General features: G+C 52.5%; 1 protein-coding gene across 8 annotated transcripts in view; it reads right to left on the bottom strand.

Moving 5' to 3' along the window:
- Positions 1–27987, bottom strand: part of TTC28 (tetratricopeptide repeat domain 28) — a 151418-nt gene that overhangs the window by 75182 nt on the left and 48249 nt on the right. The window contains exons 1-2 of one of the 8 annotated variants that reach the window (XM_084819769.1): positions 870–25374; positions 195–351 (exon numbers count right to left, since the gene is read on the bottom strand). The exons of 4 other annotated variants lie outside the window; for them this stretch is intronic. Coding sequence is in view for 1 of the 4 variants with exons in the window: in XM_084819767.1 (XP_084675893.1) it covers positions 2853–2879 (27 nt within the window). In the remaining 3 variants the exon portion in view is untranslated. Of the gene's footprint in view, positions 1–194; positions 25375–27987 lie in introns of those variants that run through there. 3 more of the 8 variants (XM_084819771.1, XM_084819768.1, XM_084819767.1) reach the window with 3 other exon arrangements.

Raw genomic sequence — 27987 nt, 5'->3', positions numbered from 1 at the left:
GGCTATGCTGGCAAGGGCTGATGGGAGTTGCAGCCCAACAACGCTTGGAGGACTACAAGTTGCCCACTCCCACCACAAGAAGGCCTCACGGCTCACCCGCCCGTCATAAAGACCCAGTCTGGTGAAGCCACACCGCCCGGTGCAAACAGACACACACTGCTTGGCAGCTGAGCTGGCTGCAGATCTACGCTCACCCATTTGGGCAGACAGAGGGCGGCCTCCGAAGAATCGGGCTCACGGGCAACCGGCTCTGTGTCCAGCTGACAGCGGCTGGGCAGCAAGCAGACCTGCTGGCTCCTGTGACGGTCACGAGCTACTTCCACCTTTGCTGCCCAGAGGAGCGTTTCAAGTCTGAAAAACGCCAACCCATTTTTCCCTATATACTAAAAATTGTGAATAAACATTTAACCAGATAAACATGTCAGATATCAAAACATTCTTAAACTGAAGCCTGCTGGATCAGTTCAGAGCCACGCCTGTGTACCATGAGAGGCGTATAGGCGGGGGAAGCCGATCTCCCACAACAGAAAAGCTCACACTGTTTCCTGTAGGGAGAGAGATCTATGTGAATTCATGGACCGCGTCTCAGGGTCCAGTTAACTAAAGATCACAAAGCCCCCTGAGATGCTTGCATGACACCGGAGAGACACAAAGGCAAGGCAAAGCCTTCCAGGATTTGCTATTGATATGAAGCCTACTTAAAGAAACAATTGGGAAGTATTCACCAAAAGGCAGGTAAAGCTTCTGTACCTGCAACCCCCCACCCCACAAAATAAATGAACATGCTACAAGGAACAGAATCAGATCATTTGCAATTCTGAAATGGTATAATTCACACTTAACATGTTTCAACAGGAACACCAGCTCACCCATGTCTCTGTTTGCAACTTGGTAAGAACCGGCAGGCACCCCTCTACCCTTGGCTGTATTCCTCTGTAAGACAAGCCTTGATTCTAAGGGCTGTTGGATTATCTCGGGACTTTTGAAGGAATGCTGTTTTGTCTTCCTGTTTCCTTTTAAGGCTATGGGGAAGGGAGGGTGGTTGTTGTTGTTTTTTAGTGTAAACCACTTCGCCCACCGAGAGGAAAAGCAGCATAACAACGCAAACAGAAAGACTGAGAAAGACCAGGGCTCCGCTTCAGACACTTCAGATCCAAAAACACAGGCACCGACACGCGCATCAGAGCCTCCCTCTACCTTAGCTAGGTGGCTGGGATCTGCCCACTCCGAGGGAGCAAAGAGGCCACCAAAGCCGGGAAAGCCACGAAGAGCACCAACTGGCATTAACACGGTGGAGCCAGGGAAGTCCTTGTGCAGCCCCTCAGAGACAAGGGGCACACAGGTGACTGTCTCTCCTTCCCATCTTTGCTCACGGGACCTCGATGGGCGTCACCGATTGCACCGTGGCACTACCCTGTCTGCGTAGAGAGCAGACGGCAGTTCTCACGCCACACAGGCTGAGGAGCTCCCAGCCGGGCACTCGCCTGCAACCTCCTTCCTGCTCCTCCCCAGCTGAGTTGAGAGGAACAGTTTCCATCATCTCACAGACCAAGCGGGGCGATGTGCTCAGCCAGATTCCGAAGATATTTGATAGCTCCAGCAAAAAGCAAAGTGCCTCTTCCACACAGAGGGTGGAACCAGCCCTGGTGGGGATTACGGCCGAGACATGAGCGCAGAGAACAAACTCTGGCCTCTGGTTTTGTGATTAAGCATCAGCCGGGTGAACCGATCCCGTCAAGAGAACCCCCCCCCCCCGACGCATCGAAGAGCTTCTTCCAGCTGCCAAGAATAATATTTCAGCAGTTCGAGTCAAGACTTCTGCAACTGCAGCCCAAAGGGGGTTCCAAAGCGCTAACCACAAGGCTGACTGTCAGCCACATGGAATGACAAAAACAGGCTTTGACCAAAGTGCAGGAGGCAGAGAGGGCAGCCGGGGCTTGAGAAAGGGCCCGGGCAATCCACGCAAGCCCTCCCCCACCCCCCAGGCGCGCTGAGGTTAAGAGAAGCCCCTCTCGCAGGAGCGCCCCGCGAGCCCAGAGTCCAACACCGAGAGGAGCCGCCGGAGCTGGAACGCGGGAGGGGGGGCAGCCACGCGGCCGGAGCAAGGCGAGGGGTGGCCTTGCGCGTCTCTCGCCTGCTTCCGCCCCAGCGAAGCTGGATCCTGCCAGCGAGGAGCGCGCGGCGCCCGGCAGCAGCGCACAAAGGAAGAGCCGGCCAGGCTGCGACGCAGCGGCCGCGGATGCCAGGCCCGCCTAATGGCCCGCAGCTGCACGACGCAGCCAAGGGCGGCGAGGCCAGGCCCCCCGGGGAAGGGCGGCCCCCCGGGCGCCGGCAAGGGCGGCTCCGCTCAGCGGCGAGCCGGGGGGGTCCCGCGCCGGCGGCTCCGAGAGCCAGGCCAGCGAGCCGGCGCGCCCGCCCCCCGAGCCCCGCGGACACGGCCTGGGGCGCCCTCTGGCCAAGCGCCGCCGCTCAGGGGCCGCAGGCCGAGCCCGCTCGGAGCACTCCGCTCCCCACGAGGCGGCCATATATGGAAGCGGCCTGAGAGAGGGAGATCCAGCGCCAGCGCCGAGCAGCAGCGCCCGGCGAGGGAGCCGCCGCCGCCGCCGCACGACCCCGGGCCCGGCGGCGGGCTGGCGCGTGCGCGCGGGACACGCCCGGGGCCGGCAGCGCGCCAGGCGCCCTCGCCCCGCGCGGCTCCGCTGCCTCGCGGCCGCGCCGCCCGGGCCCCAGCCCCCGCCGAAGGCCCGCTCCCGCGAGGCGGAGGCGCGCTCCCGGGGGCAGCCGGGCGGGCCGGCACGCCGGGCGCGCCCCCGGCCAGGCCGCCCGCTCGCCGCCGCCGGGCCGCGGCTCACCTTCTTCCGGGGCTGCCATTTCATCATATTTGTGGAGCGGGGCTCCCGAGCATCAGCCGAGCGGCGGGGCGGGCTCAGGGTCGCCGCGGCTCATGCTGCTGGCCCGGCCCGGCCCGGCCCGGCCGCGCCGCCCTCCGCCGCCTGCGCGCTGGGCGCGTCCCGCCTCCGCCTCCGCCGCTCAGGGCGCTCCGGCGCCGGAGCCCCGCCGCACGCCGCCGCGCCAAGGGGAGCCCGGCCGCGGCATCGTGGTCCTCGCCGGCCCCCGCCGCCGCCCCGCCTCCCGCGGGGCCCAGGCGGCGGCGCGGGGGAGGGGCGGGGGCGCCGCCGCGCGCGAGCGGCAGGAAGCGCCCCCTCCCGCGGCCATCCAAGCCCCGCGGCCGGGGCGGCGGGCGCTCGCCCCCGCGCGGCAGCCGCCCGGCGGCGGCTCCGGCTCTGCCTCGGCCGCCGGCGCAGTCAGCCCCAGGGCGGCAGCACGATGCCCGCGGGAGCCCGGCACGCGCCCGCTCGCCACGGCCGCCGCCGCCCGGCTTCCCCCGCCCGGCCGGCCGCACTAATGCCTCCGCTCGCTCGCTCCGGCGCGGGCTCCCGTTCCAGTCCCGCTCTGGAGGAGCGCCTCCTGGGCCCTAGCGCCCGCCCGTCTCCCCCTTTGTGGAGGCGCAGGAGGGGGGAGGCTCACTTGCTGGGAAATGCCCCCCCCCCCCCGCGCGCTTTAAATGTAGTTTTACTCTAAAGAAATACGTGACACAAGTTAGGTATTACAGATAAAATGCTGAATCGCATGGGGGGTTTGTTTCAGGGAGACTGCAAAAACTGGGCAGGGAACGGTGCACACCCCTTTCTGTGCGCACACAAACACACCCAGCTTTTTGGTTCATTTGCAGGAAATAAAACAAATCTCTATCCGTTTTGCATCTGAGCGGGCCCTCCCGCCTTCTGCTCCCAGGGTAACCCCTCAATTCCTGCTTGCATAAAAAGCAGAGGTTTAAAACATGTATTCTTTCCTCTCTGTTACTCTGTTGTAAGCCACCCGGAAAGCCTTACTGAGAGCCTGCGATTACGGAAGGAGATTGAACACCAGAGGCAGGGCCCTCCTAAGAGGACCCTGCTGGACCAGCCCAGAGGTCCATCTACCCCAGTGACCTATTTCCAGCAGTAGCCAGCCAGGTTTTGGGGGGAATCTCCCAGTCAGCAATATTTCAAACAATAATGGACAAAACAACAGGAACACTTTATAAGAACAGCAGTTCATCACAGTGGCGACGGCGCGGGGGGGTGGGGGGGCAACACAGCCATCTAAGAAGCTACTGACATTTTTGCACAAATGCCTTCTGAAAGCTCCCTTCACCCATACTGCCTCAAGCAGTGCAGTGTCAGGGCCTGGGCAATTTCTGCTGGCAGATGCAGGGGAGGTGCAGCCAGAGAACGGGCGCCCACCTCACTTCAGGAGGAGGGCAGCTCTGAAGTCAGCCTCAGATGTATTTTATTTTATTTATTATTAAATTTATTAATCGCCCATCTGGCTGATCACCCAGCCACTCTGGGCGATGTACAACATACAATAAAACAGTTTAAAACAATAAAATTCTACAATAAAAACATTTTCTACAATACCCTAACCCACCCCAAATGCCTGCCTGAACAACCACGTTTTTAATGCACGACGGAAGCTCATTAAAGAGGGGGCATGACGGAGTTCCCTAGGGAGGGAGTTCCACAGAGTGGGGGCCACCACAGAAAAGGCCCTCTCCCTCGTCCCCACCAGTCTAGCTGTCCTGGCTGATGGGACAGAGAGAAGGCCATCCGAGGCTGATCTTGTTAAGCGGCCTGTCTGGTGCTGCTGGGCATGTCAACCACACCGGGCAGAAAGGAACATGCGGAAGAAGGCAGCCCTTACGGTGCCCAGGTCCCAAGCCACGTAGGGCTTCAGAGCTTAGCACCAGGACTTGCATTGAGCCCAGACACAAACGAGCAGCCAGCATTAAAACAGGCTTAACAGACCAGACCGCCCAGTTCCCACTAACAGCCTAGCTGCCACATTTTGTGCCAGCGGCAGTGTCTGGATACTTTTCAAGGAGAGGCCCACATTGAGCCTCACATGCAGTAGTCTAATCTGGCAGTAACTAGGGCCTGAATCATGGTGGCCAGGTCTGCCTTTGCTAGGAATGGTTGTGGCTGGTGAGCCTGCGGAAGCTGGGGAAAGGCACTCCTCGCAACCGATGCCACCTGCACATCTAGCAAGAGCGCGGGATCAAGGAGCACCCCAAGCTGCAATGTCCCCATCTTTCAGCAGGTGCACAACCCTGTGCAAGACAGGCTCCATGCCTAACCGCAAGCCAGGTGGTCCACCTACAAGCAGCACTCTTGCAGTCTTGCCGGGATTCCGCTTCAGCTCGTTTTGCGCCAGACAAAACCAGTCCCAGACAACACTTCAGTACTTCTGCTGCCTCCCTAGAATCAGATGAAATGGGGAGAGCGCACTGGGCATCATTGGCATACTGATGACTCCACAGCCCCAATTGCTTGGTGACCTCACCCAGCAGTGTCACAGATGTTGAACAGCATGCGGGACAGGATGGAACCTGCGGAACTACACTGCCCACAGGGAGAAAGAGTGGTCCCACGGCACTCCCTCCTGGGTCCTGTGTGCTGCGAATGAACAGAGCCAACTCAGTGCACCACCCCCAATTGCCATCCCCTTAGGATGGCCTAGAAGGGTATCACGCTTGATGGCCTCGAGTTCTGTTGAGAGGTTCAGGAGGACCAACAGAGTTCCTGTCCCCTATCTCCTGCCGCAAGTACTGGATGGGGAACGTCCCCCCAGCACCCAGGAATCCATCTCAATCGATCAGCCTCTGAGGAGGGGGGACCATCTTAATGGGCCCCCTCCACCTCTACAAAATTTAGAGGTTGTTAAAAGTCTAAGGGCGCAATCCTATGCATGTTTAGACAGAGAAATGGCCTACAACTCCCAGCATGCCCCAGCCAGCATTTCTTCTCCCTCCACCCTCAGGTCGCTTCCTCATCGTCCAAAACAAAACACCTGGTGAAGCATTATGCCCAGAAATGTGAATAAATCCAGCTACCAGTCGAAGAGGCCCATGGTCACCATGGCAGCCGTAAAATCCTGGACCTCACCTGGCAAGGTGATCTCTACACAGGGTGGATAAAAACTGATTTTTTAAAAAATCTGATTTTTTTTAACCAATCAAACATGGGCATTAATTTCAGTTTTTCATCTCATAAAAATGGCTCTGTCCAGTGTAACTACCAGCCCTTGCTTCTTGGAAGTTCTGGGCTTTTCAGTTTCTCTGACTAAAGTCACATGTGCAAAGACACAGGTTAGATAGGATTGTGGTTTTGTGCTTATATAGTGGTGCAGCTGGGCCAAGCAAGGCACAGGAGTTAGTTAAGACAGAAAGACAATATAGCAGGCGTAGATAAAGATCAATGCTTTAAAAAAATCCAAAACATGAGATTTTAAAAATTTTATATTGGATTTTTTAGCCCAGTAAGTATCAAACCTTGCTTTGACCTATGAATCATAGAATAGTAGGGTTGGAAGGGGCCTACAAGGCCATCGAGTCCAGCCCCCTGCTCAGTGCAGGAATCCAGGTCAGAGCATCCCTGACAGGTGGCTGTCCGGCCTCATCTTGAACGCCTCCAGTGTGGGAGAGCCCTCCACCTCCCCAGGGAATTGGTTCCATTGTCGTATTGCTCTAACAGTCAGGACGTTTTTCCTGAGGTTCAGCCGGAATCTGGCTTCCTGTCACTTGAGCCCATGATTCTGTGTCCTGCACTCTGGGACGATCGAGAAGAGATCCTCGCCTTCTTCTCTGTGACAACCTTTCAAGTACTTGAAGAGTGCTATCATATCTCCCCTCAGTCTTCTCTTCTCAAGGCTAAACATGCCCAGTTCTTTCAGTCTTTCCTCATAGGGCTTTGTTTCCAGTCCCCTGATCATCTTTGCTGCCCTCCTCTGAACCCTCTCCAGTTTGTCTGCATCCTTCCTAAAATGTGGTGCCCAGAACTGGACACAGTACTCCAGATGAGGCCTAATCAGTGCTGAGTAGAGGGGAACTAGTACTTCCTGGGATTTGGAAGCTATGCTTCTATGAATGCAGCCCAAAAGAGCATTGGCCTTTTTTGCAGCCACATCACATTGTTGGCTCATATTCAGCCTGTGATCTACAACAATTCCAAGATTGTTGATTCCAAGAATCATAGGCATTTCAATTTTGTTTGCAACTTTATTTTTTGTGAGGGCAAGGCTGGGCCATGACAAGAAAGGACCAACACTGGAAACAAAAAGAGAAGACAATATTGTCCAGTGTGCATCTTCCTGTATACTCATACTAAGGCTGCAATCCTGTACCCACTTACCTGGGAATAAGCCCCATTGAACTCAGTGGAACTTATTTACGAGGACACATGTATAGAATTTGGCTGTTAGCCTCAAAATGTCATGCTGGTCATTAGAAAGATTCTATATGGGAATATGTTAAACACACTCCCTCTATAAATAAAAAAGGAAGCATGCAAAATATATACAGTGAGACAAAGAGATGCAGAGCCTGCTTGTAAGAATGAAACAGTGTAAATGATCTATTGGGTTGCAAATTAACATTGCTTAGTGTTCAGGTTTGCGCCATTGTTCAAGAAATGTATGAAAACATTTAAGTGGGAAACGTGATTAAATCAGTCCACCCTGACTCTGCGTAGAAGTTGAAATTGCCCAGGTCAGTGTCACCTCAGAGATCACCTCCATCTGCTCGGGCTGGGAGACTGTTGGGCAACAGGGCAGATGGTACATGAAAGAACGCTCCTCCTGTCCTGAATTCCCAAGCATTTAAGCCCAGCAGATCACTGGACAGGATGCGTGGTGGCATAATAGGCAAGGGCAACCCCGCCCGCCCCCCTGCTGCCATTGGCCAGGTCGTTGCCCTCTCTCCCACTCCAGAGACACCCTCTGGGGTTCTTTGCAGTCCAGGGGTTTCACCATTCTGAGGGATTTGGTGTTGCCTGAACACTTGGCTTCTGCCTCCATCTGACTACACACCATTTGTGAATGAGTTCAATAGTACCAGCCTCAGTACTGGTCCTTGGGGAAGCTACTGCTTACACACCCATCGTTGTAGAAACTGCCTTTGTTTATCCTCCTCTCTACTTTCTGTTCTTTAACTAGTTACCGCTCCATAAAAGGATCTGTCCTTTTATCCCATGACTGCTTTGTTTATTCAGGAGCCTCTGACGAGGGACTTTGTCAAAAACATTTTGGATGTCATATCTTTCAGCTTCTCCCTATTCACACACTTACTGGCACTCTCAGAAAAACTCCAAAAGGACTTCCCTTTGCGGAAGCTTTTGCCGATTCCTCAGGAGGACTGGTTCTCCTCAGCATTTAATAATTCTAGCTTTAGTAATGCCTTTCAGCCATTTATCACTGAATAAATGACCTAAATTAGATGAATGGGCATGTAATTTCCTGCCCACCTCCCAAGCATCCACACCTGTGCAACTAGGCAAGAAGAACTGCATGTGGAACAAATGCATGGGAGCCCACCTCTTCCACAGAGACACTCACTTCTGCCCCGCCCCCAAGCTACAAAAAACAAATGCCCAGCAGAAGAGCCGCGTTCTTGAAGCTTTGTCTCCCATGTGCTGAGAATGAGGCTGGGGGCTCAGAGACCCAAGGCAGCAGCCCTGTGACTCCACCTCATCCGTCAGCCATGCTGGACAGAGGAAAACCTGTCACGTATCGAAGCCCTGGCTCTCGCTTGCCTGAACTCTCAGCCAGTCCATCGCTCCCCTTAACCCAAGTGGCCACCAACAGAAGTAAAAGGTGATATACAGCCAATGTTCTCAATATTCCTTTGTAGAAGACAGCAGGAGCTGTGGCAGGAAGAGCCAGGAGGCCTCTCACTCCAAGAGATGCCCAATACGGCTGTGTGGGAAATGCTGTGTCTCACGAACACCACAAAAGCGGCATGGCCAGAAGAGCAGCGCCCAGGGGCATGGCGCTTTTGGCATCCTGGCACTTCAGTTCAAAGAAGCCAGAGGAGGGAGCTGAGTCTCTCTCCTTCCCCACCAAGGCAGCCAGTGCCACTGCCACCAACTTCTCTGCCGTGTGCCAGCCCTATTTAAGGCAGGCTGACTACGCTGCATTACCTGGGCTCTGCGTGTGTGTGTGTGGGGGGGGTCACTTCAAAAGGCTGCAAATCACTTTGGAAAATACTCTGTTTAGCCAAGCAGAATAAAGCTCTTTTCTCAGAGGTCTAATCCAGAGACAGGCCTTTGAAAAATGAGGGTCAGCTTATCTGGAAAATTCCTCATCTGACAAGGGGGAAGGAAGCCTGAGAGAAATGTCCCGCTTAGCACTAATTAGAGAGTTGTAGTGTCACTTGGTTCAAAGAGATGCAGAGTGCCCCAAATGGAGATAAGGAAAGTACCAGCAGCATTTATCACCAGCTGCAGGCAGATCGGTGAGTCTGAAGGGCTACAGGAGGCAAGCTGACACACACAGAGGATTATCGCTGGGCTCCAGGTGCCTCTCACTAATTGCAATTTATGCAGCAGGGTTGTGAAATGATCAAATAGGTTAATTCAAGATTAGGCTTAATCTTGTTGAGGGAGAGAAGCCCCTCCTCGCTGCTACTGAGGTTGCCATTGGAACACCGATGGATGCAGAACACAGAGAGGAAGGGCTCTGCAAAATGACGCCTCACTCCAAAAAGCCAGAAGGTTATTTAAATGCAAGGCCCCTTCCCAACCCGGAGAAGCAGAAAAACTTTACTTCCCTGGGCCCCAGTTTTGATCCTCCTCCTGCCAACGCCATCTTGGGATCATGGCCAAAGCAGGAAGAGCAGGATCCTGCTAATGCCTTGGGTCTCCACTATGCCCGCCTCCTGCCATCTCCAGCTGGGAGTGTAGCGCAACCTGCCTACAGAAGGCTCCAGATAAGGCGGCGACGGCGGCTTCAGGAGAGAGGCTGGGGGGTAAATCGGAATGACCTGGCTAGTGACGGGGCTGCATCCCGAGCTCAGCAGCATCACTGTAATGTAATGTTGTGCCTGTGAATTATTTATGGGAGTGTCTCCAGACACCTGGTTTATTCCCGTGGTTCACTGGACAGGAAATGGAGTTTAACTTCTGTTTTCACTGGAGGCCTGAAATGCGGCATCTTCGGAGAGAAGGTGACAGATTTTATGGGCAGCTTTAATTGCGACCTTGTTATTTAGGAGGCTTTTGTTGCCTTATTGAAACTTTTAGGATGCTGCACAGAAAATGCATTGTTTTGAAGCACTCCTGCCCCCCCCCCCCGTGACTGCCCCCTTCCCAGGAAGCACACATCCTGCTGCCATGGAAACATTTAATCTGATCAAGATGTCGGGCAAGAGCTGCACCCAGAGCAGAAGCCCCGCTCTGGCCCCACGGGTCATCTGCCCGTCTGTAAAGAGAAAGCACCTCTGGGCCTCAGCCCAGCCAGGAAGGCAGGCCGAGGAGTCAGTGTCGGGTCAGGAAGTCACCCCTGCCCAGGCCACTGCATCTATGCCCTTACATTGGGGGGGCATTTGGGGCCCTCCAGAGGTTTTGGTCTACAACTCTCAGCAACTGTCAGCTCCTGCCAGCTGACCGCAGCTGGCAGCAATAAATCACTGGCTGATAACAGCGTCGTCAACCTGTCCAAGGCTGGGGAAGCAAAAAAACGGCTGAAGCAAGGAATATTTTACCCGGGCAGTGAATCCAAAGTGTTGTGGCAAAGAGAAGCCTGTTGTCCAGTCCGAGGTCCAAAACATGCAAGGGAACACAAGCAAGGCAGTGGGTCAGGTCCAAGGTTGAGGTGGAGGTCTGGCGAGTGATACGACGTTGCTCTGCAGCAGCCTTGCCCCAGCCTGCCTTCCGCTTTCAACAACCACAACTTGAGGCAGCTGCATCCCACTGGCCCTCCTGCCTCTAAGAGCCAGACAGGGCTCGCCTGCGCTGCTCCCAGACATGCAGCTGCCTTTGCTCTGTGGGGGTCAGTGGCCTTTCGCCCTCCGAATCCTCCGGGGAACTGCAGCTGGGCATGGGACATCCACAGGGGGCTCAGGCTCCTTCTGTGCTGGTCCCTTCCCCTAGGTCCGGAGCCTGCCCTTCCCCATCATCCTCAGAGGAGTCCGAGGGAGGCATGGCAGCATCCCTCACCATTGGCTATCCTGGCTGGGGCTGATGGGAGCTGTAGGCCAAAACATCTGGAGAGCCCCAAGTTGCCCACCCCTGCCCTACATGATTTTGCAGTGCTTGCCTGAGAAAGACCCACCCTGGCCGGCGCTCCCTCCAGTACCTAGCACTCCCTCTAGAGCCATCCTCCTCTTCCTACTCCAGAGGAGAGCGCTGAAATCCTCCCCAGACACTGTGCGGCTTGCCTGGTTTTTGGGTAATGCATGTGGGGGGGGGGGGCTGCTCCAAGGGTCTGGACGCCAAAGTGGAAGAAGCACCAGTGCCAGTTTGGAAGAGTGCCCTCACCAGAACACCAGGCCACCTCCCAAAAGGGCCATCACCTGCCAAATCAAAATGCTGCTCATCATGGAAAAGCAGGATGTGCGTCACTTGAATGCCACGCACAAGACAAGGGGCAAAGAGGACACCTGCCACTGCTCCATCCTAGAAAGGCAGCCTGTGGCGATTTTGACACTCAGGTCAAGATCCATTAGGTTCTGTGACACTTAGCAAGCATGCTTCCCCTTCCCACACCTCTCCAAGCACTGCAGCTCTTGACTCTCCAAACCCATTTCTGAGGTTCTGATCTTAACAAGGGGGTGGCTGTCTGCAAATTCCTTTTTATAAACCACACTTTCAGCAAGGTAAGAAACTTTAGCAGAGGGAGAAACAAGGAGGCGCTAACAGCCAAGCGCAAGAGGGTGCCTGCCTCTTGGCTTAGGTCCAATTCACACATAAGAGCAACAGCATAGTGGGGGTAGACGGGCTGCTTGGAACGCAGCCCCCTCAGAGGCAACCCAGGTTGCAGGGGGTGGGGGGATTCCCTGCATGGCTCCAGGCATTTTTGCCAGACCACTCCATGCCACGAAAAGAAGGACTGGTGACATCATGGTGCAAGTCACCAGACCTGCCAGGGGAGCCATGCCGAACGCACACCCGAGCTGCTCACAGGAGCAGAGTCTACATAGCTGCTTCTCACATCGCCACTGCGCTGCTATTTTCAGGTGTGAATCAGACCTTGGAGGCACCCCACTTCATTTGTGACATGAAACATGGCCTGATCTGGAGGGCACGTTCCCGGCAAATTTTGCCCAGGGCAGAGAACAGGCACAAGTGGCCATATTTGCTGCTCAAATTTCGGAGTCGTTGGGAATTCAGCCTTCCACAGGGAGCCTTGGAAGGGCTGCGGGTCATCCTGTCAGGCACACATGCACCTTCCAGCACAGCTGGGCTCACGGCAGCAACCCACGGGGTGGAAACTCTGCTCAAAGTGGGAGGGAAGGGTGGACACCATCTCCCGTGGGCACCTCCCTTCCCATCCTGTTCTGCAGGATGTGTGCTCTGCCTCCTCGGCGCCTCCCTCCCAGAGCCTCCTATTCACCCTTCCTCCTGGCTCCCAATGTGGTTGCTAAGCAACCCCAGCCCCACTGCTTTCACTATCAGTGGTGAGGACCACAACTAGACATGCGGAGAGATACAGATGAAACTATAAAGATCAGTGCTGTTAAAAGACAGGGAACAAAACCCTTCCCCTCTTGTGGGATTCTGCTGCAGCAGCCACAACTGCAGATAGAGAATTATCTCTCTCCCTCTCCCTCACACTACCTCTTCAGCAGCTCATGGGGCAGAACCTCTGCCATAAATGACATCACATCCAAATCCTCCACACAGCCATTCAGTCATAAAACACCTGCACTGTTCAGCAGTAAGTGCCCCTGCTGCAAAATGAAAGGGAGAGCACGGCCGGTAAACAAACGCAAGCCCACCATCCTGGGAGAGAGCCAGGTGCATTGCCAGGCCTTGCTGGGAAACCCCACGTTCTTTTGACAGTGTGCAGAATAGGAGCCTACTGCAAAATGTGCCGCCCACCATGGGGAACTACACTGCACACATTAGTGTCCACCGCTTCCAGCAAGCACAAGGGTCTAGGTGAAGATGAGCATCTGAGCCCTTGCCTCAGCCGGGAGACCTGCTCAACGGTCTATGGGGCATCAACAATGAACCGCTGTGGAGGCAGCCAGTTCGAGTCCAATCAAAAATCCATCCTTGAAATCTGTCATCCAGAAACTGTTCACCCAGATCAACAGATTCAGCCAGACGTGGCAGCCTCCTCCGCTGACTCTTGTGGCACCGGATTCTCGGAAGGGCTTCCTCACTTTGCCTTAGGCTCCAGCTTCCCGGGCTCAATTCGAGCACCTTTGCCCCCAGTTTGTACCTGCCATCACAGTTATACCTAGAATCACCCATCAAGATAGCTACTCATTTGATAAACTTGGTGGGACATTGATCCTGGGCGGCAGAATCACGGGAGGGAGGGAGGGAGGGAGGGCTAATTTGGGGGAGTGGAGGAGGAGAGGAGAGAAAATCCACTGGATCAAGATGTCAGGGAAAGAAATGCAACGATGGGGGCTCTTCAAGGGCTCTTGTGGCAAACAGTGGCCCTGAGAAAGCAACTTCTAGACAAGTCCCTTCCACGGGAACTCCCCTCCCACTGGCAGCTTCAAGAAAATGGACCCAGTTGGAAGCTTGTGGGTGATCAGAGAAGACAAAAAACAGCAGCACGACAACTGAAACTGCGGAACAGAGGAAACAGTCTGCTTTATTGCTATTTTTGTTTCAGAAATTAGTGAAGAAAGAAACTCAGCCACAACGACACTCTGGAAAGGAGAATCAAAGGAGAACAATCGAAGATATGGGTGGGAAGACTAACAGCATTAATTTCCTTTAAGACACACAACTGGCTGCACAGCACGATGAATCGTCTCATTTGCCAAGAGCCCCAAGTGGCAAAGTCATACAAATAACTTCATAATTCTTCATCACCACTTTATCAAATTTAACCATTCATGGGCTACACAGGAAAAGAGTGAATCACAACTTAATTTGTTTAAGAGACACCCGTCTTCCTTGCTGCTGTTTCACTGTAACCCTCAGTGGAAGAAGGCTGGGAACTGTCTGAACTAGAACAGCATAAAAGAGGAGAGACCCACTAGGCCTCCAAGAGCTCTTGGTGGGACAAACTGTCAGCTGATACGAAGTGGGCAGTCTGCAGCCAGGGGCAAACAGGGCTTCTGGAAAGGAGAGCTCTCTTCAGCAGATTCTGCCTGCCACATTTGGCTTGTTTGTGCACGCTCCTGTTGTAATGCTGTTATCAGCTCTGTAAAGACTGGAAGGAGTCAGAACAAGACACAGGCTGGCGGATAAAGGCCATGGACACATCGCAGCTACAGTCCGCAGGGAGAGGCCTTTCTCCCATCCTTAGCCCCAAAGAAGTGCATCCGAAGAGCTCCCAGTCCCCGAAGCAGTACAGACATCAAGGCTGCAAAATCAAGTGGCTAAGAGAGGATTGTTCAAATCTCCCAACGAGGTGGAATTGGATTTATTTTTCCAAAATTGTATGATACCTTGGGGATGGATGGCTCTTAGTGCCCATGAGAGGGTTACGAATGGAAGACAACGGCGTCCGGATGCCCCATAAAATTCAATGAATGAGGCAGGGCAATAGCCCAATAGAAGCTTCATCTGGAAGCACCCCCCAGACTCCTCAATATTCACCTGCCTGTCAATCAGAAATGTTCGTGTGCATAATGGAAGAACACACTTGTTCTCTCCATTGCTTCTCGGTTGCAGACAGCAAAACAATTCCAAGGGCCTCACAACCCACCAAGGCCAGTCCAGGTAGAGAAACTCAAAGTGGGACGACGAAAGTCATATTCAGAGACAGAGAATAACATCCCTGGGTACAGCCAAGAACCTTCACAGATATCCGCCTGGGGCGGCGTGAAGCAAAGCGGCAAACCCTCTGTGTATTGACTGCCTCCAGTTGCGTCACTGAGACTCCAGCAGTCATGTTGGGTCTCAATTAATGTAACCTCCCTCCAGCTAAGCAGCTGGAGAAACTTCAGCTCCATGTAGTGGGGTGGGGGCTGTGTCACTCTCCACTCACACAACACATCTGAGAGGGTAACACAGCAACCGCCTCCTGCTCATTATCAAACCTTCTGGATTTCCAGCGAGGCGCTGCACAAAGTCTCGGAGGCTTCCCTGCAAGGCAGAAGTGGGTGGAGGTGGCCGGAACTGTCAGCCGCCACTGCCAGCCGCCTGCTTACTGGGCCTGTCCTGCTGCTTTAGCCATAATATAAATGGACTGGACTGAATGAAATGTAAGCTTCACTCTGCTCTCCCTTCCTCAAAGGGCTGCACAATAAAACTATTGTATTGCAAAAGATCTGTTTTGTCTATTCAAAATTCTCTTCCACTCTCTGGAAACATAAGCATGTTACAACATCCATTCTGCTCACAGTCCCTCGAGGCGTCCCACACAGGATCCCGTAACAGTCAGCAATGGTTCTCGGCATCCTCTGTGGACACTTCTCTTACTGATTTACAAGGACAGGCAGGCCTATGGCTGAAAGAGGGGAAGGGGAAAAAGTGTCTGTGTCCAGCAGCATATCCTGTTGGGAAGGCATTAGTAAGATGCAGGTGACAATTCAGCCACTCTTCAGTATCATTTACAACCTGCAGCACAAACCCTTGTTCCCGACAATGTCCATTATGAGCAGGGGTGGAAAGCGAGAGCAGACAGACGCTGAGCAGTGGGAAAGCCTGAACAGACTATCAGTCAATCCGACTCTCCGGGTGAGCATCCAAATCCATCTCATCCAGAAAGCCACGCTGCCTCTTGCAAAGGGAGCAGCCTCCGCTCCAGCCCTCTGCTAACGAGGCTGCTGCTGCAGCCTTACTTACGAGGCAGAAACCAATGCAGAAATTGGCAGCAAGCAGCTGCGGAAGACCCCGTGCTCTGCTTCTCCCTCCTCCAAAAGGCACCCGAGTGCCTTCTCAAACCGAGTCTGGAGGAAGGATAACGAGGCCTGCTGGGCAGCTTGCTGAAGCAGTTCTTGTGGGGACGGTCTTTGGCCTCTACCAGGTCAAGTTCGGATGATACCAAGAGGAAAACCAGACAGGGGCATGTAGGCAGAGCTCACGAGGGCTGGGCGCACGCCGGGAGTGGGTCTCCGCGTTTCCTGCTGCTCTCACAAGGCAGCTGCCCCTTCCACGGTGACTGGCCCTCAGCAGCTGCAGCAGCAAAGCTGTGCTCATCTAGCGCGAGGCCTTGGTGATGGATTTCACAAGCAGCCACCAAGTCCCCACAAGAGCAAAGCGGAGAGGCTGGCAACCCACTCGGTTTCTGCAGCCTTATTCTCTCAGATCGCTGCTCCTCTGCCAGGCCCAAGAAATCAGACCTGGATGGGAACGGCCCTTCAGCCACAGGAGTGCTTTGAGTCAGTTAGTGTCTGCCCTGTGCTTAACCCCCACAGTGCCAAGATGTCCCCCCCCACACACAAATGCATGCTTCAGGGTACACCGACTGGACCACGGAGAGAATTTGCATCAGGCCAGGGATCAATAATGGAAATGCTCCTCTCAAACCAGACCCTCCCTCCAGGGTCCAGCTCAGTCAACAGATCAATAATTTGTGACAAAGCAGGCCCCCTCCTCCCCTGCCCACCTCTTTTGTGAATGTTTTGAACAGTGAGCTAACAACCTGCCTCCCCCCACACCAGCCAGCTGCCTTTACAAACAAGATTGCACTGTGCAATGTGGGATGATTCTACCTTTAGCCTTCTTGTATGCTTATGAGCACAGAATTAGACCCTCCTGATGTGCATGGAAGGAAATGCCAAAGAAGCAACTAGGGAAGGTGGTTGGGTTTGCAGGCTGGCCACGGAACCAGTAGCACCACCAGAAGCAGTCCAGCACTGACCTTCTACTCATGTCAACTACAGGCCGCAGCCTAAAGCAGGCCCTTAAGGAGAAGCCAAGATCCAGGAACCCAAGAAGCACACCTGGAGGGGAAGCCCCAACACAGGCTACAGAACGGCCACACAGTGTTGGCAAAGGGGGCCGGTCCTGCCCTTTGGAGAGCAGCCACAGAGGTTAGGCCACAGCCTACAAAAGCACCTGCCACAGTCAGTCAGCTGCTGAGGTACCACAGTGCAGCTTCTGCTTGCTTGGCAGTTCGGATGAACAGGACTACATTCTGGAATCTCTCTCTCTCTCTCTCTCTCTGGATGCAAAATCAAACAGCTAAGAGAGGATCATTTCAATCTCTCAACAGGGTGAAACTGCATTTATTTTCCCCAGATCACATGGTATTTAGGGTGCTTTCAGATGGAGAGCGCCTAGTACCACCAACCCAAAGCCCTTGTGCAGCTAACCCATCCTTCCCTCTTTACTGGTGTTTTGTGATAAAAAAAAAAAGGTGGAAGAAGCGGTGGGAAAACACGGGAGGATTGCAAATAGAAGATGTCATCTGGACCCACCCCACATTCCATGTTTGAGGCAAGGCGATTGCACAGTACAAATCTAATCTGGAAGCACTTTCTCTCTCATTTGCTCGCACACACCTGTCTTTATTCAAGGTGCAGGATTGTGAAATCAAATGATCTCAAGATACCGGCAGCAGCAGAAGCAGCAATCTAAAGGATGTTCCACAAGGCCCAGCATGGCTGCCTACCTGGTGTAAGGAGGGCGTTTGCAGTGGGTTACAGATTCATGGGCACAGCCCTTCCAAGTGCAAGGCACAGAGAAAGAAAGAAAGAAAGAAAGAAAGAAAGAAAGAAAGAAAGAAAGAAAGAAAGAAAGAAAGAAACCATCTGGCAGGTACACAGAGTGCATCCATTTGCTTCCTACTTGCTGTAAATCACCAAGACTAAAAATGTAATAAAATGGGAGTTTTGTTCAGTATTCTTCCCAGAGCTACAAAAAGGAAGAACAATGCTGAGTAAGATCTTTTGGGCAGAGTGCTCCCAAGCGCAGAACTAGCACACACCAAGCCCTGGAGCGCCGGGAGGGAGGGACACTCGCGCTTGGCCGTTCCCCTCACTCTGAGCTGGCTCTGAACAAGACATGCTCATTTCCCTCCCTTGTACCTTCCCAGGGATGTTTTTTCCATTCCAGCACATACATCTGGCCATGTGCTGCAGTGTGAACAGCCTGCGTAGCCCGGGGGGGAGGGGGGTCTGCCTCCAGTGATATCACACCCTTGCCTGACTGCCAAAACTGAGCTGCTACAGCACAGACCACCAGAACAGAGTGGGGGAACCCACAAGGGAGGGAGAGCTCCGGGGACACCCAGTGATCGTCCCCATGCAATTCTGCCCCACAATAAGCGGCACCCAGTTGTTCCTGGGGGTTGTTTTGCTTTGCCTGGAAAGCACTCATTCCCTCTTCACAGATCCATGACCTAGGGCGTTTTGTTGCCCTGTTGTTCCTTCCTTGGGCACCTCAAAGGTCTCCTCCTGCTGCCTTGTTTGGGTCTTTTAAGCACCTTGATGAAGCACAAAGCCCTCCTGCAAATCCACTCCAGAGGGGTCCACTAGGAATTTCGCCACACGATTACCTTTCTACAAAAAAGGGGCAATTGGTTCTCATCTGCCCTCAAGACTGTGATTCTACTGTGGATGTGTCATCTTTTCACTGCACTGTTCCACTCTCCTATCTTGGGGCTAGATGTAAGAGCTGAAACTGGACCAGGTGAAAGGCCTCTCTAGTCCAGCATCCTGTTCCCCACACCGGCCAATCAGATGCCCCAGTGGGAAGCCCAGAAGCAGGACATAAGTACAGAAGCACGCTCCCTCCCTCCCACTCACGTTCCCCAGCAGTGGTTACTGAGAGGCAAACTGCCTCAGATACTGGAGGTAATATACAGCCATCCCAACTAGTAACCGTTGATGGCCTCCTCCTCCAGGAATCTGACTAATCCCCTTTTAAAGCCCTCCAAGTTGGCGCCCAGGAGATGAAAGTCCTCACTGGGCAAGGCCAGATTCTGCCCCATATAGGCAATGCCTTTATAGACTCACTACCGGCAGGAGGAGCCCCTGCAACCGGCCTTTCTGGCACGCAGCAACACTGGAAGGAAGGGGGCGGGCATCCTTTTCTCCTGAAAGCCAGCTTGATCAAGCACGAGCTCCAAGGACAATAACAAACTGCTACAAAGCAATAGCAAGACACCTCTTGCTGTTAAATTATTAAAATAAATTATCTCAGCAGGAGTCAACGCTGCTGTTGCCATAAGACACGCCCCCCCCAGCTCTCATCATCTGTTGCTGCAGCAGGGGCACCCATCTCTCCCCGCCTCCTCCCAATCCCAGAGCTGAAAGGGGCCAGCGAGGGATGGCCAGGATGGCCAGCTGGCATAGCAGAGGTGTGTGGGGGGAGTGTGCGGGCATGGACAGCTGAGGCCACAGCGCCATTTCCCAGCAGCCACTTCTCTACAGCCTGCCCAAGATGGATTCCACTGGACCAGGTCCGGTTGCCAGTTCAATGCAATTCCAATCCCTGAAGAAGGAAAGCAAGAGAGACTCTTTGCTGCAGACAGAAGCAAATACTTTTAGGGCTGCAGTCCTGTGCACACTTACCTGGGAGTAAGCCCCACTGAACACAATGGGACCTACTCCTAAGTAGACACGTATAGGATTGCAATTAGTTACTCGGAACAGAGCAACCAACGCTTCTCAGAAACAGCGTTCTGCCAAGTCTGTGGCCAGGCTGAGAATTGTTAATCTAGAGCATCCCTGATGAAGGGGTTATTCTGAAATGTGCTGGACATAGTGAACCTTCCTTGTGTGCCCAGAGGTCTTCCCCCTTTTTCTTCAAGCAGCAACACAGCAGGCAGCTCCTGGGCAGGCCTTGCCTTTTTCATCACACCACCACAAAACCTGCATGTGGATGGCTGTGGCAGAAACTATGGTGGCAGGGGGATGGGGGAGCCCACAGCCCACACGGTGAGCAGCTGCGTGCCAATGGCGGCCCCCTGGCCATGTCAGCCAGCCGGGTCATGGGTCGTTGAGGCCCTTCTGGCAACCCTCAAGGCACCAGTACCCCATGACCTTGGCCTCCCCCCACCAAGCCACATCAGCACACAAGTGGCCTAGCCGCCGGCAGGCGTCCCCCTCTGTCCTTTGGCCATGGCCTCCTCCCCCCCCCCCCCCCGCCAAGAGGGCGCAAACTGAGCCGTTCCCAGACAACGACAGCCGGGAAACGTCTGCCTGGCACTACTGGAAAGAGGCCTCGTGAACAGACGGGGAAGACAGGCAGCCAAGCAGAATCTCCAGCCTCTACACGAATTACTCAGGGACCCTTTGCCAGCATGTCACAGCTTCAGCAGCAAGGGGGCTGTGAGGTTTGTCCTAAGGATGACCCAAGCAAATCGCCCAGACCTGCGTTCTTGTTCTTGCTTGCGCTCAGGACCAAATAACAAATGAAGCAGGAGATCTTGGACTGGATCTTTCCTTCCGTTTTGACTTTTGCTTAAATCAAAACAGTGGAGGGTGAACTGGAGCAGGAGCGCCAGGCAAGGGCAATGCGTCTTCCCCCCCCCCCCCCGCACCTGTATTTAGGCAGAAGAGGAGCTCTGGGGCAGGGGGCAGAGATGCAGGAAACAGGCCAGGGGGAAGGGGCCACTCTCTCAATTCAGCCAACCCACCTTGAAGTGGAAATCTAACCCCATGGAGATCCCGCTACGGATCTCCGATTCAATGTCCTTTGGACCACAGCCTATTTCTAATAATAAGATCTGAGAGATCATTTGCTTCAGATTTTTACTATTGGGTTTATGCCACTGAAGAGTTATGTTATCCTAATATAGCCATGAAGTCTCTTGTCTGTTAACCAATCTGACAGACCTTTTTCCACGGTGCTGTGCTTCAGTCTGAGATACAAACCCCACATCCTGCCCATTGCCCACAGGGAGCAACAGGGGCTCCTCTCTTTGAAAACTGCCTCCAGGCTTCTTTCTAGTTTGCCTCACCAATACTTTTGTGGTATCCTGATAAGCAATTAATGACATCAGAGCTGAGCCAACTTGGGGCCTCTGGAGCACATCTGCTCTTCAGCCCAATTTCAAAAGCCCTCTGCAAGGGATCCACTCAGACCTCTGGCAAGAGCAATCTATCCCTCCAGTCCCCCCTTGCTGCCACCCCTGTAGCAGGGTGTAAGGTGTGCTTGCATGCGAGAGGGGAAAGAGAGGGAGGGGGAGGGTGGCCTACTTGGGCCTCTGTCCCCCCCCCCGCCCCGCCTTTGAGAATGCAGCCCCTGACGGAAATATGGCCCATCCTCCCACCCAGCCCTTGCACTACATTTTATCTGGTTTCCAGACTCACTATCCAGTTTCTCTTTTGTGGGCAACCCAAGGCAAGCTGGTCTTGTGAGGGATCTCCCGGTTCAGAAGCAGCATTGCTCCAAGCAGCAGATACTGGGAAGGGAACACGGGGTGGGCTGGGTGATGCCCTCCCCTGCTGGCTTCCTGGAGGTATCTCTAGCTGCTGGGCCCGATGGAACACCCTTGGCCTTATCAAGCAAGGCCCTTCTGATGTTCTCACGAGGAGATCCACTTTCCTGGCTCAGAGCCTCCCTTTGCCTGGTGGGTAGTTATGTGGGCTGCACATGAAAGCTGTGGACTATTAGACCATCTCCATGGGGCTTCCAGCTTTAAAGCAGCACAATGCGCTGGGGCTCTCTGAAAGTGGGGCTGCACCCCACACTGCATTTTCACTTGTGGGTGACCGGAAAGCTGTGAGCCTTCCCTGCCGAGTCCTCAGGGTCCCGCTGTCTTGGTCCAATCCAGCCCTGGCCAGTGGTTAAACCAGCCTGCTGCTACATCCAGCAAATAACCGCTGGCAGAAGGGACCAAGCTAGGGCTTTTACTGGCAACATCCCAAGTGGCCACACAAGGTCCATCCTGTGCTCTGCCACACAGCTCCCTGCATCCATCTCCCCCCATCCCCAGCAAATCCTGCTGAAATCCACGACTTGCCCTTTGTCAGTGTTGGCAGATGAGCCATTTGGCTGCCCATATCAAATCATCTGTCCTATTTTTTGTGGTGCTCTATCTTGTGCAACCTCCTTTAATTCAATGAACACGCACAAGGGCCCCCTTTGATGCTCTGTGAACTGAACAAAGGACAACCTCCACCTAGGTCCATCCACAGCTAACCTGATGGGCCGATGTGATGCTTCCTCAGCCTGTAAGGCAGCTGTGTAAATCCGCAATTCTTAAGCACCAAAGTATTAGCTAGGAAGGAAAGTTAAGTCAGGAAGTGGGAGAGGAAGGAGGAAGAGAGGACATATCACAAAACCCAATTACAGATGGCTGTCTGTGTGTGTGTGAGCATGCGCATGCACTTTGTATTATGTGCTATTTCTTGATGTGTATCTGTAAAGCAAATTTACACTATCTGGTATATATGGATTGATCTAATTTCTTTAAGCAAGCCACCTTGATTTTGACTTTATGGAACAGCATGACAGAAACGTGGTTTAAAAAAAAGAAGTCAGCTAATCGCTCATTTTCTTTCCGGCATGAAACATTTTGAAATGTTTTCTGCAATGAAGAGGAATTCAAGGAGGCGAAAAGAGAGAGCCCTTTGATTATGAATTCATGAACTCTTTAGGGATCAAACTGATTTTACTTTCTGGCAGAGCATGCTGTTAACGCTGGCTTTCTAGGTCACAAGCAGTCTGCAGGGATGCCCTTCCTAGAGGAGAACTGTTTGGCACAAGTTCCTTTCTGTCACTGAACAGAGTGGCAGGACACGAAAGGAAACGCAAGTGGCATCAGTTGGGCCCAACTCCCGCCCCTTGGGTCCAGACTCACTTGGAGGAAAGTCAGCATCATCGTCACGCTAGCCTTTCCACAGAGGAGGATGTCCTGGGTGGCTGCAGGGCTTCCCTTCACCAAGGGCACTGCAGGCCCTGGAAAGCTGCCAAAGTATTGTGCCCAAGACAGGAGCGGACAGTAGTTTAGAGAAGGCTCAAAGGCCTCTTTCTCTCTCCGCCTTTTCCATACTGACCAAGCACTATGCTTGGTGCTGACTGCAGTGGTGGCAACAGTCACCACTGACATCCACTACCTCTGAAACAGCACCATGGCTCTGTCCACCCAGCCCTTCACCATTTGCTAACAAGCCCTTTGCCCGGCCTTCCCTGTGAGGCTGCTCATCTCACTCATAGTGTGTCGCCTTGAACCTCTGAGGATGGAACATCTGAAGGCAGATTGTTGCTCAACAGAATGTGGGGAAGCATTGCAATGTTTTCATAGGATGTGTCGCAGAGGTACCCAGACAGATGCAGATTCCTCGGCCTAATTAATTACTCATTTCCCTATGAAACTGGTTCCAAGAAAATAGAGGGGTTAATGAGAGAGGCTTTCAATAGCAGTGTGTCTGCCCACAATGTCCCTCCTCAGCGCCTTCTCTTATACCATATGCCTGCACCATTCACGGCGCTTCTTCCGACTGTCACCACAGCAGCTGCGGGCATGGGAAGCAACCTGCTTGCGCCAGGCGTCTTCCACACTGGCTACTCTGTTCCAACTGTTTCAAAATCAAGGTTGGTCTGAACAAGGCAAAATGGTTTTCATTTTTGAATCACTACTTACAGTTACGCAGAGCTGGCGCCATAAAAAGATTTTAGTGATTCCAATCAGGTCTGAAATCCATCCCTGACACTTCACATCCCCACGTAGAAATGTGGTGCAGCTCTGCAAGCAGCCTAGCTGGCTCCAGCACCCATTTCATATGCAGAAGTGGAGATCAGACCATTCCCTACTTGTTTATGGGAAATGTGTGTCATGGGGCAATTTTTTTCTGAACAGAAACACTAGCGATGGAAGTACAGAGAAAACTACCTGCTCCTTTTTCATGAAATGTTCTGCTTCCAGCCAGTACATTTATACACGTATGAACCTGCTCTGTAGGGCTATGCCCTCACAAAGCAGGCACAAAAAGGAGTAAGACAAAATACGAAGACGCAGCAGCTACATCAGACAAATGGACAGATTACGTTGAGAAAACTGCTCCAACACACCATCAATTTCGCCCCAAGTTTTATCCATGCAGCAGACATCTGCTTTCTGAGGGTGAGGTCAACAAGATGTTGTTGTGGTTTATTCGTTCAGTTGCTTCCGACTCTTCGTGACTTCATGGACAAGCCCACCCAGAGCTTCCTGTCGGCCGTCACCACCCCCAGCTCCCCCAAGGCCGAGCCCGTCATCTCCAGAATATCATCCATCCACCTTGCCCTTGGTCGGCCCCTCTTCCTTTGGCCTTCCACTTTCCCTAGCATCAGCATCTTCTCCAGGGTATCCTGTCTTCTCATAATGTGGCCAAACTACTTCAGTTTTGCCTTTAATATCATTCCCTCAAGTGAACAGTCTGGCTTTATTTCCTGGAATATGGACTGGTTTGATCTTCTTGCAGTCCAAGGCACTCTCAGAATTTTCCTCCAACACCACAGTTCAAAAGCATCTATCTTCCTTCGCTCAGCCTTCCTTATGGTCCAACTCTCGCAGCCATAGGTTACTACAGGGAATACCATTGCTTTCACTATGCAGACCTTTGTTGTCAGTGTGATGTCTCTGCTCTTCACTATTTTATCAAGATTTGTCATTGCTGCCCTCCCAAGAAGTAAACGTCTTCTGATTTCCTGGCTGCAGTCAGCGTCTGCAGTAATCTGTCTGTCACTGCCTCCACGTTTTCTCCCTCTATTTGCCAGTTATCAATCAAGCTGGTTGCCATAATCTTGGGTTTTTTGAGGTTTAACTGCAACCCAGCTTTTGCACTTTCTTCTTTCACCTTCGTCATGAGGTTCCTCAACTCCTCCTCGCTTTCAGCCATCAAAGTGGTATCATCCGCATATGTGAGATCGTTAATGTTTCTTCCAGCAATTTAACTCCAGCCTTGGCTTCATCAAGCCCAGCACGTCGCATGACGTGTTCTGAGTACAGGTTGAATAGGTAGGGTGAGAGTATACCCTGCTGTACGCCTTTCCCAATCTTAAACCAGTCCGTTGATCCGTGGTCTGTTCTTACCGCCGCTACTTGGTCGTTATACAGTTTCCTCAGGAGGCAGACAAGATGACTTGGTATCCCCATACCACCAAGAACTTCCCACAATTTGTGATGATCCACACAGTCAAAGGCTTTAGAATAGTCAATAAAACAGAAATACATGTTTTTCTGAAACTCCCTGGCTTTCTCCATTATCCAGCAGATATTGGCAATTTGGTCTCTAGTTCCTCTGCCTTTTCTAAACCCAGCTTGTACATTTGGCACTTCTCGTTCTGTAGCAGCCATATCGGGGATCAGACTAAGTAGCCTCATGCAGTCTCATGCTTCATGTTCTTGCTGAGCTCTTTCTCCCTTGAATATATTGTTGTAAGCTGACGAGACACAGGAATTCCTTATCTTGTCAAAGGTCATACAATTGTATATCTTGTTCTCTGCTGTTCTCTTCTGTTCTCTCCTTATCATGGCTACCCTATAACCCATTTCTTGTATTATAAACAATAGTGCTAAGAAAAAAAATGTTGAGGATTGCAACCCCATGCGGGAGGGGGAGGAGGAGCCGTTTCATATGTGTCACAATGTCTATAAAACCAATGTGCTAATGTAAATCGGGGCTTCTGGCTCTTTGGAAACGATTCCAGCCTTAAGCCCGCGCGTTAAATAAAGAATCTCTTTTTCCTTCACTCCGTGGTCTCTCTGACTCTGGGTTCTGCAACATAAATGGTGCCGTGACTCGGATGTGGCAGGCTCTGAGCCAGACAGGTGGCAGTTGCCTGCTCTTGATCGCCGCACCGGGAAGACGAGCTCGGCGCATGCCTCCCTTTCTTGGCACCACCGACCTTTTTGTCGAGTGAATGGGAGAAAGCCTGCACCGGGATCGCCCAAACGGCAGCGAGCAGCAAGAGAACCTTGGGAAGCGGAGGAAGGAACTTGAGCCCTGCCTGTATCGCAGCTGCAATTGAGTTGAAACCCACAGTGGAAGCCTTCAGGAGAAAGGCAAGTATATGGGAAAAAGAGGGCCCCGCCTTTAGGGAGAAAGGCCACTGGGCAGAAAAAAAGAGGGCCCCGCCTTATGAAGAAGGTCAGTGTTGGTGGTATACGTATACAAAAGAACCTACTCCTTGCGGGTAGAAGGGGGGCCTGATCACACCCCCGAGTGGGCGCCAGTACCTAGCACGCCAGTACTCAGTAGGAAGCTGAGGAAGCTGGGGAAGCCGTTTTCCGCTCTGGTAAAAAGTGGGAAAAGTGGGTGGCAGGGACATATGGATGCAGTGGAGAGAATGATTGTGTGAGTGGCTACTGCGGTTTCTGAAGCATACCGTTGACTGTCCGGGTGCCCAGGCCAGTAGCAAAGTGCGTGGTGTGAAAAATCCTCTTGTGTCGGCCAGTGAGACCCCTTACTCACTGACCAATTCCCATTCCCTAATTGTGTCTGTCTTCAATTTAGGAGGGAGGCTATGGGTGGTGGGGGAAGCAAACCTTGCACCCCCTTGAGATGTATGTCAAACAAAGAAGGAAAAAGGGTTTTTTTAAAAAAAGATTCAGAATAGAAAGAGAAAACAGCAAAAAGCTCAAGGTCGAGCTGAGAGGAAAAAAAAAAAAAGATCTGAGGCTGTTAATTAAAAAAATGTTGCAGGACAGTCTGGCTTTTAACAAAGCGTGGGAGCGTGAGAGTGTAAGGCCAAAGAAGTAGCTGTTAGCCTAGCGCGCCGAGAGGGGGGGGGCAGGAAAATTGCCCACAACGTTCTGAGTTGTACAACATCATCACCTCGCCTAATTGAGATAAAATCCCTAAGAAATGGAAACTGAAAATGAAGACCCAGAAGATGAAGGCAAAATAGAAAATAAAGGTGAAGAATCAGCCCCCAGAGCACAGGCTAGACCCCTCTTCGAGTGAAAAGTGTGCCATTAGACTGTCCCAAAGCAGAATGAAGCGGAAAGACCACGTTGAAGATCTCTGTCAAGGTAACCGTGTTTAGCTTTGAACTGTATTAAAATTGCATAGAGCCTGTAGCTACTGACCATCAGCTATATGATTTCTGAAGAGCGTAACCATTAAGCTTTTGCCGTGGGATTCCCTGCAATGAAGAAATCTCACTGATTTGAGTGTCCAGTGTTACACTGCCTAAGTGTGTGTGCTAAAGAGACCGAGAAACCAGACAGCATGTTCCTGGCCAAGCCAAAATCACGCTACTTCCATGCTCCTGAAAGCTGCAATAAACTGTGTAAGCTGGGAGACCCAACCTGATTGAGAAGAAAAGAAGATATTGGAGCAACTGTCTTAAAAATCAATGAGATCTGTGCAGCTGGCTAGCTGACGCTGTCAGTGATGTTACAACTTTAAATTAAGACTGTTTTCCTGTTTGAGACCCCAGCGAAGAAAGCTAACCCAAGTTATTTGTTGCCCGTGCCAAAGCAAGAATTTGGTGGCCCTGTACCTCATCGTGTCCTGTTTTGAGCTTGGGATTTACAAATACAAACAAACTGAGAAGCTTGCCTTTGAAGTCCTGCAAATCACCCCACCGCCTCCCCGAAGATTAATGGCTGCCTGAAAAATGCAAGTATAAAGCGATGCCCATCACCCCCCAGCGTCCTGAGTTTCGGCACTCAGTGTTTCAGTGCTTTCGTGTACCAGGTTAGAAGAGAAAAAAAAAGACTAAGTTTTTAAAATGTCTGTGAGAGAACCTGACAGAAGTAAAATAAAATTTACAGAGGAGTTGCCCAAGTTAAAGCATCATGGCTAGAGAGCTGAGCTGTGCCACTGTTTAGACAGAGGCCTTGCTAAAAAGTTAAAGGCCCTTGTCTGTCAGAAGGGGTGTAGGGCCACACTTTCCCTTTTTAAACTGATGCAAAAGTGGAGAGCCTTTGCTGGAAACATCGCATCTTCATTGCCCAGAGCCTTCACTGTTTGCCTCCATCATCATCTGAGCTTTTTAGAGACACTTTGCACATGAACTAAAATTTTAAATTGTCAAAAACTTGCCATGGACAGTGCTATGAAGCTTTTGATAAACTTGAACTCTCATCGCTGTGGACCGTGTGTCTGTGTTTGTAGTCAGCTCAGTGTACAGCAGGCTGAGTTTGATCTATAAC

This window comes from Heloderma suspectum, chromosome 13, assembly GCF_057233095.1.
Source record: "Heloderma suspectum isolate Gila_16-S chromosome 13, 16-S_ref, whole genome shotgun sequence".
NCBI lineage: Eukaryota > Metazoa > Chordata > Lepidosauria > Squamata > Helodermatidae > Heloderma > Heloderma suspectum.
This window is presented reverse-complemented; position numbering and strand designations above follow the sequence as displayed.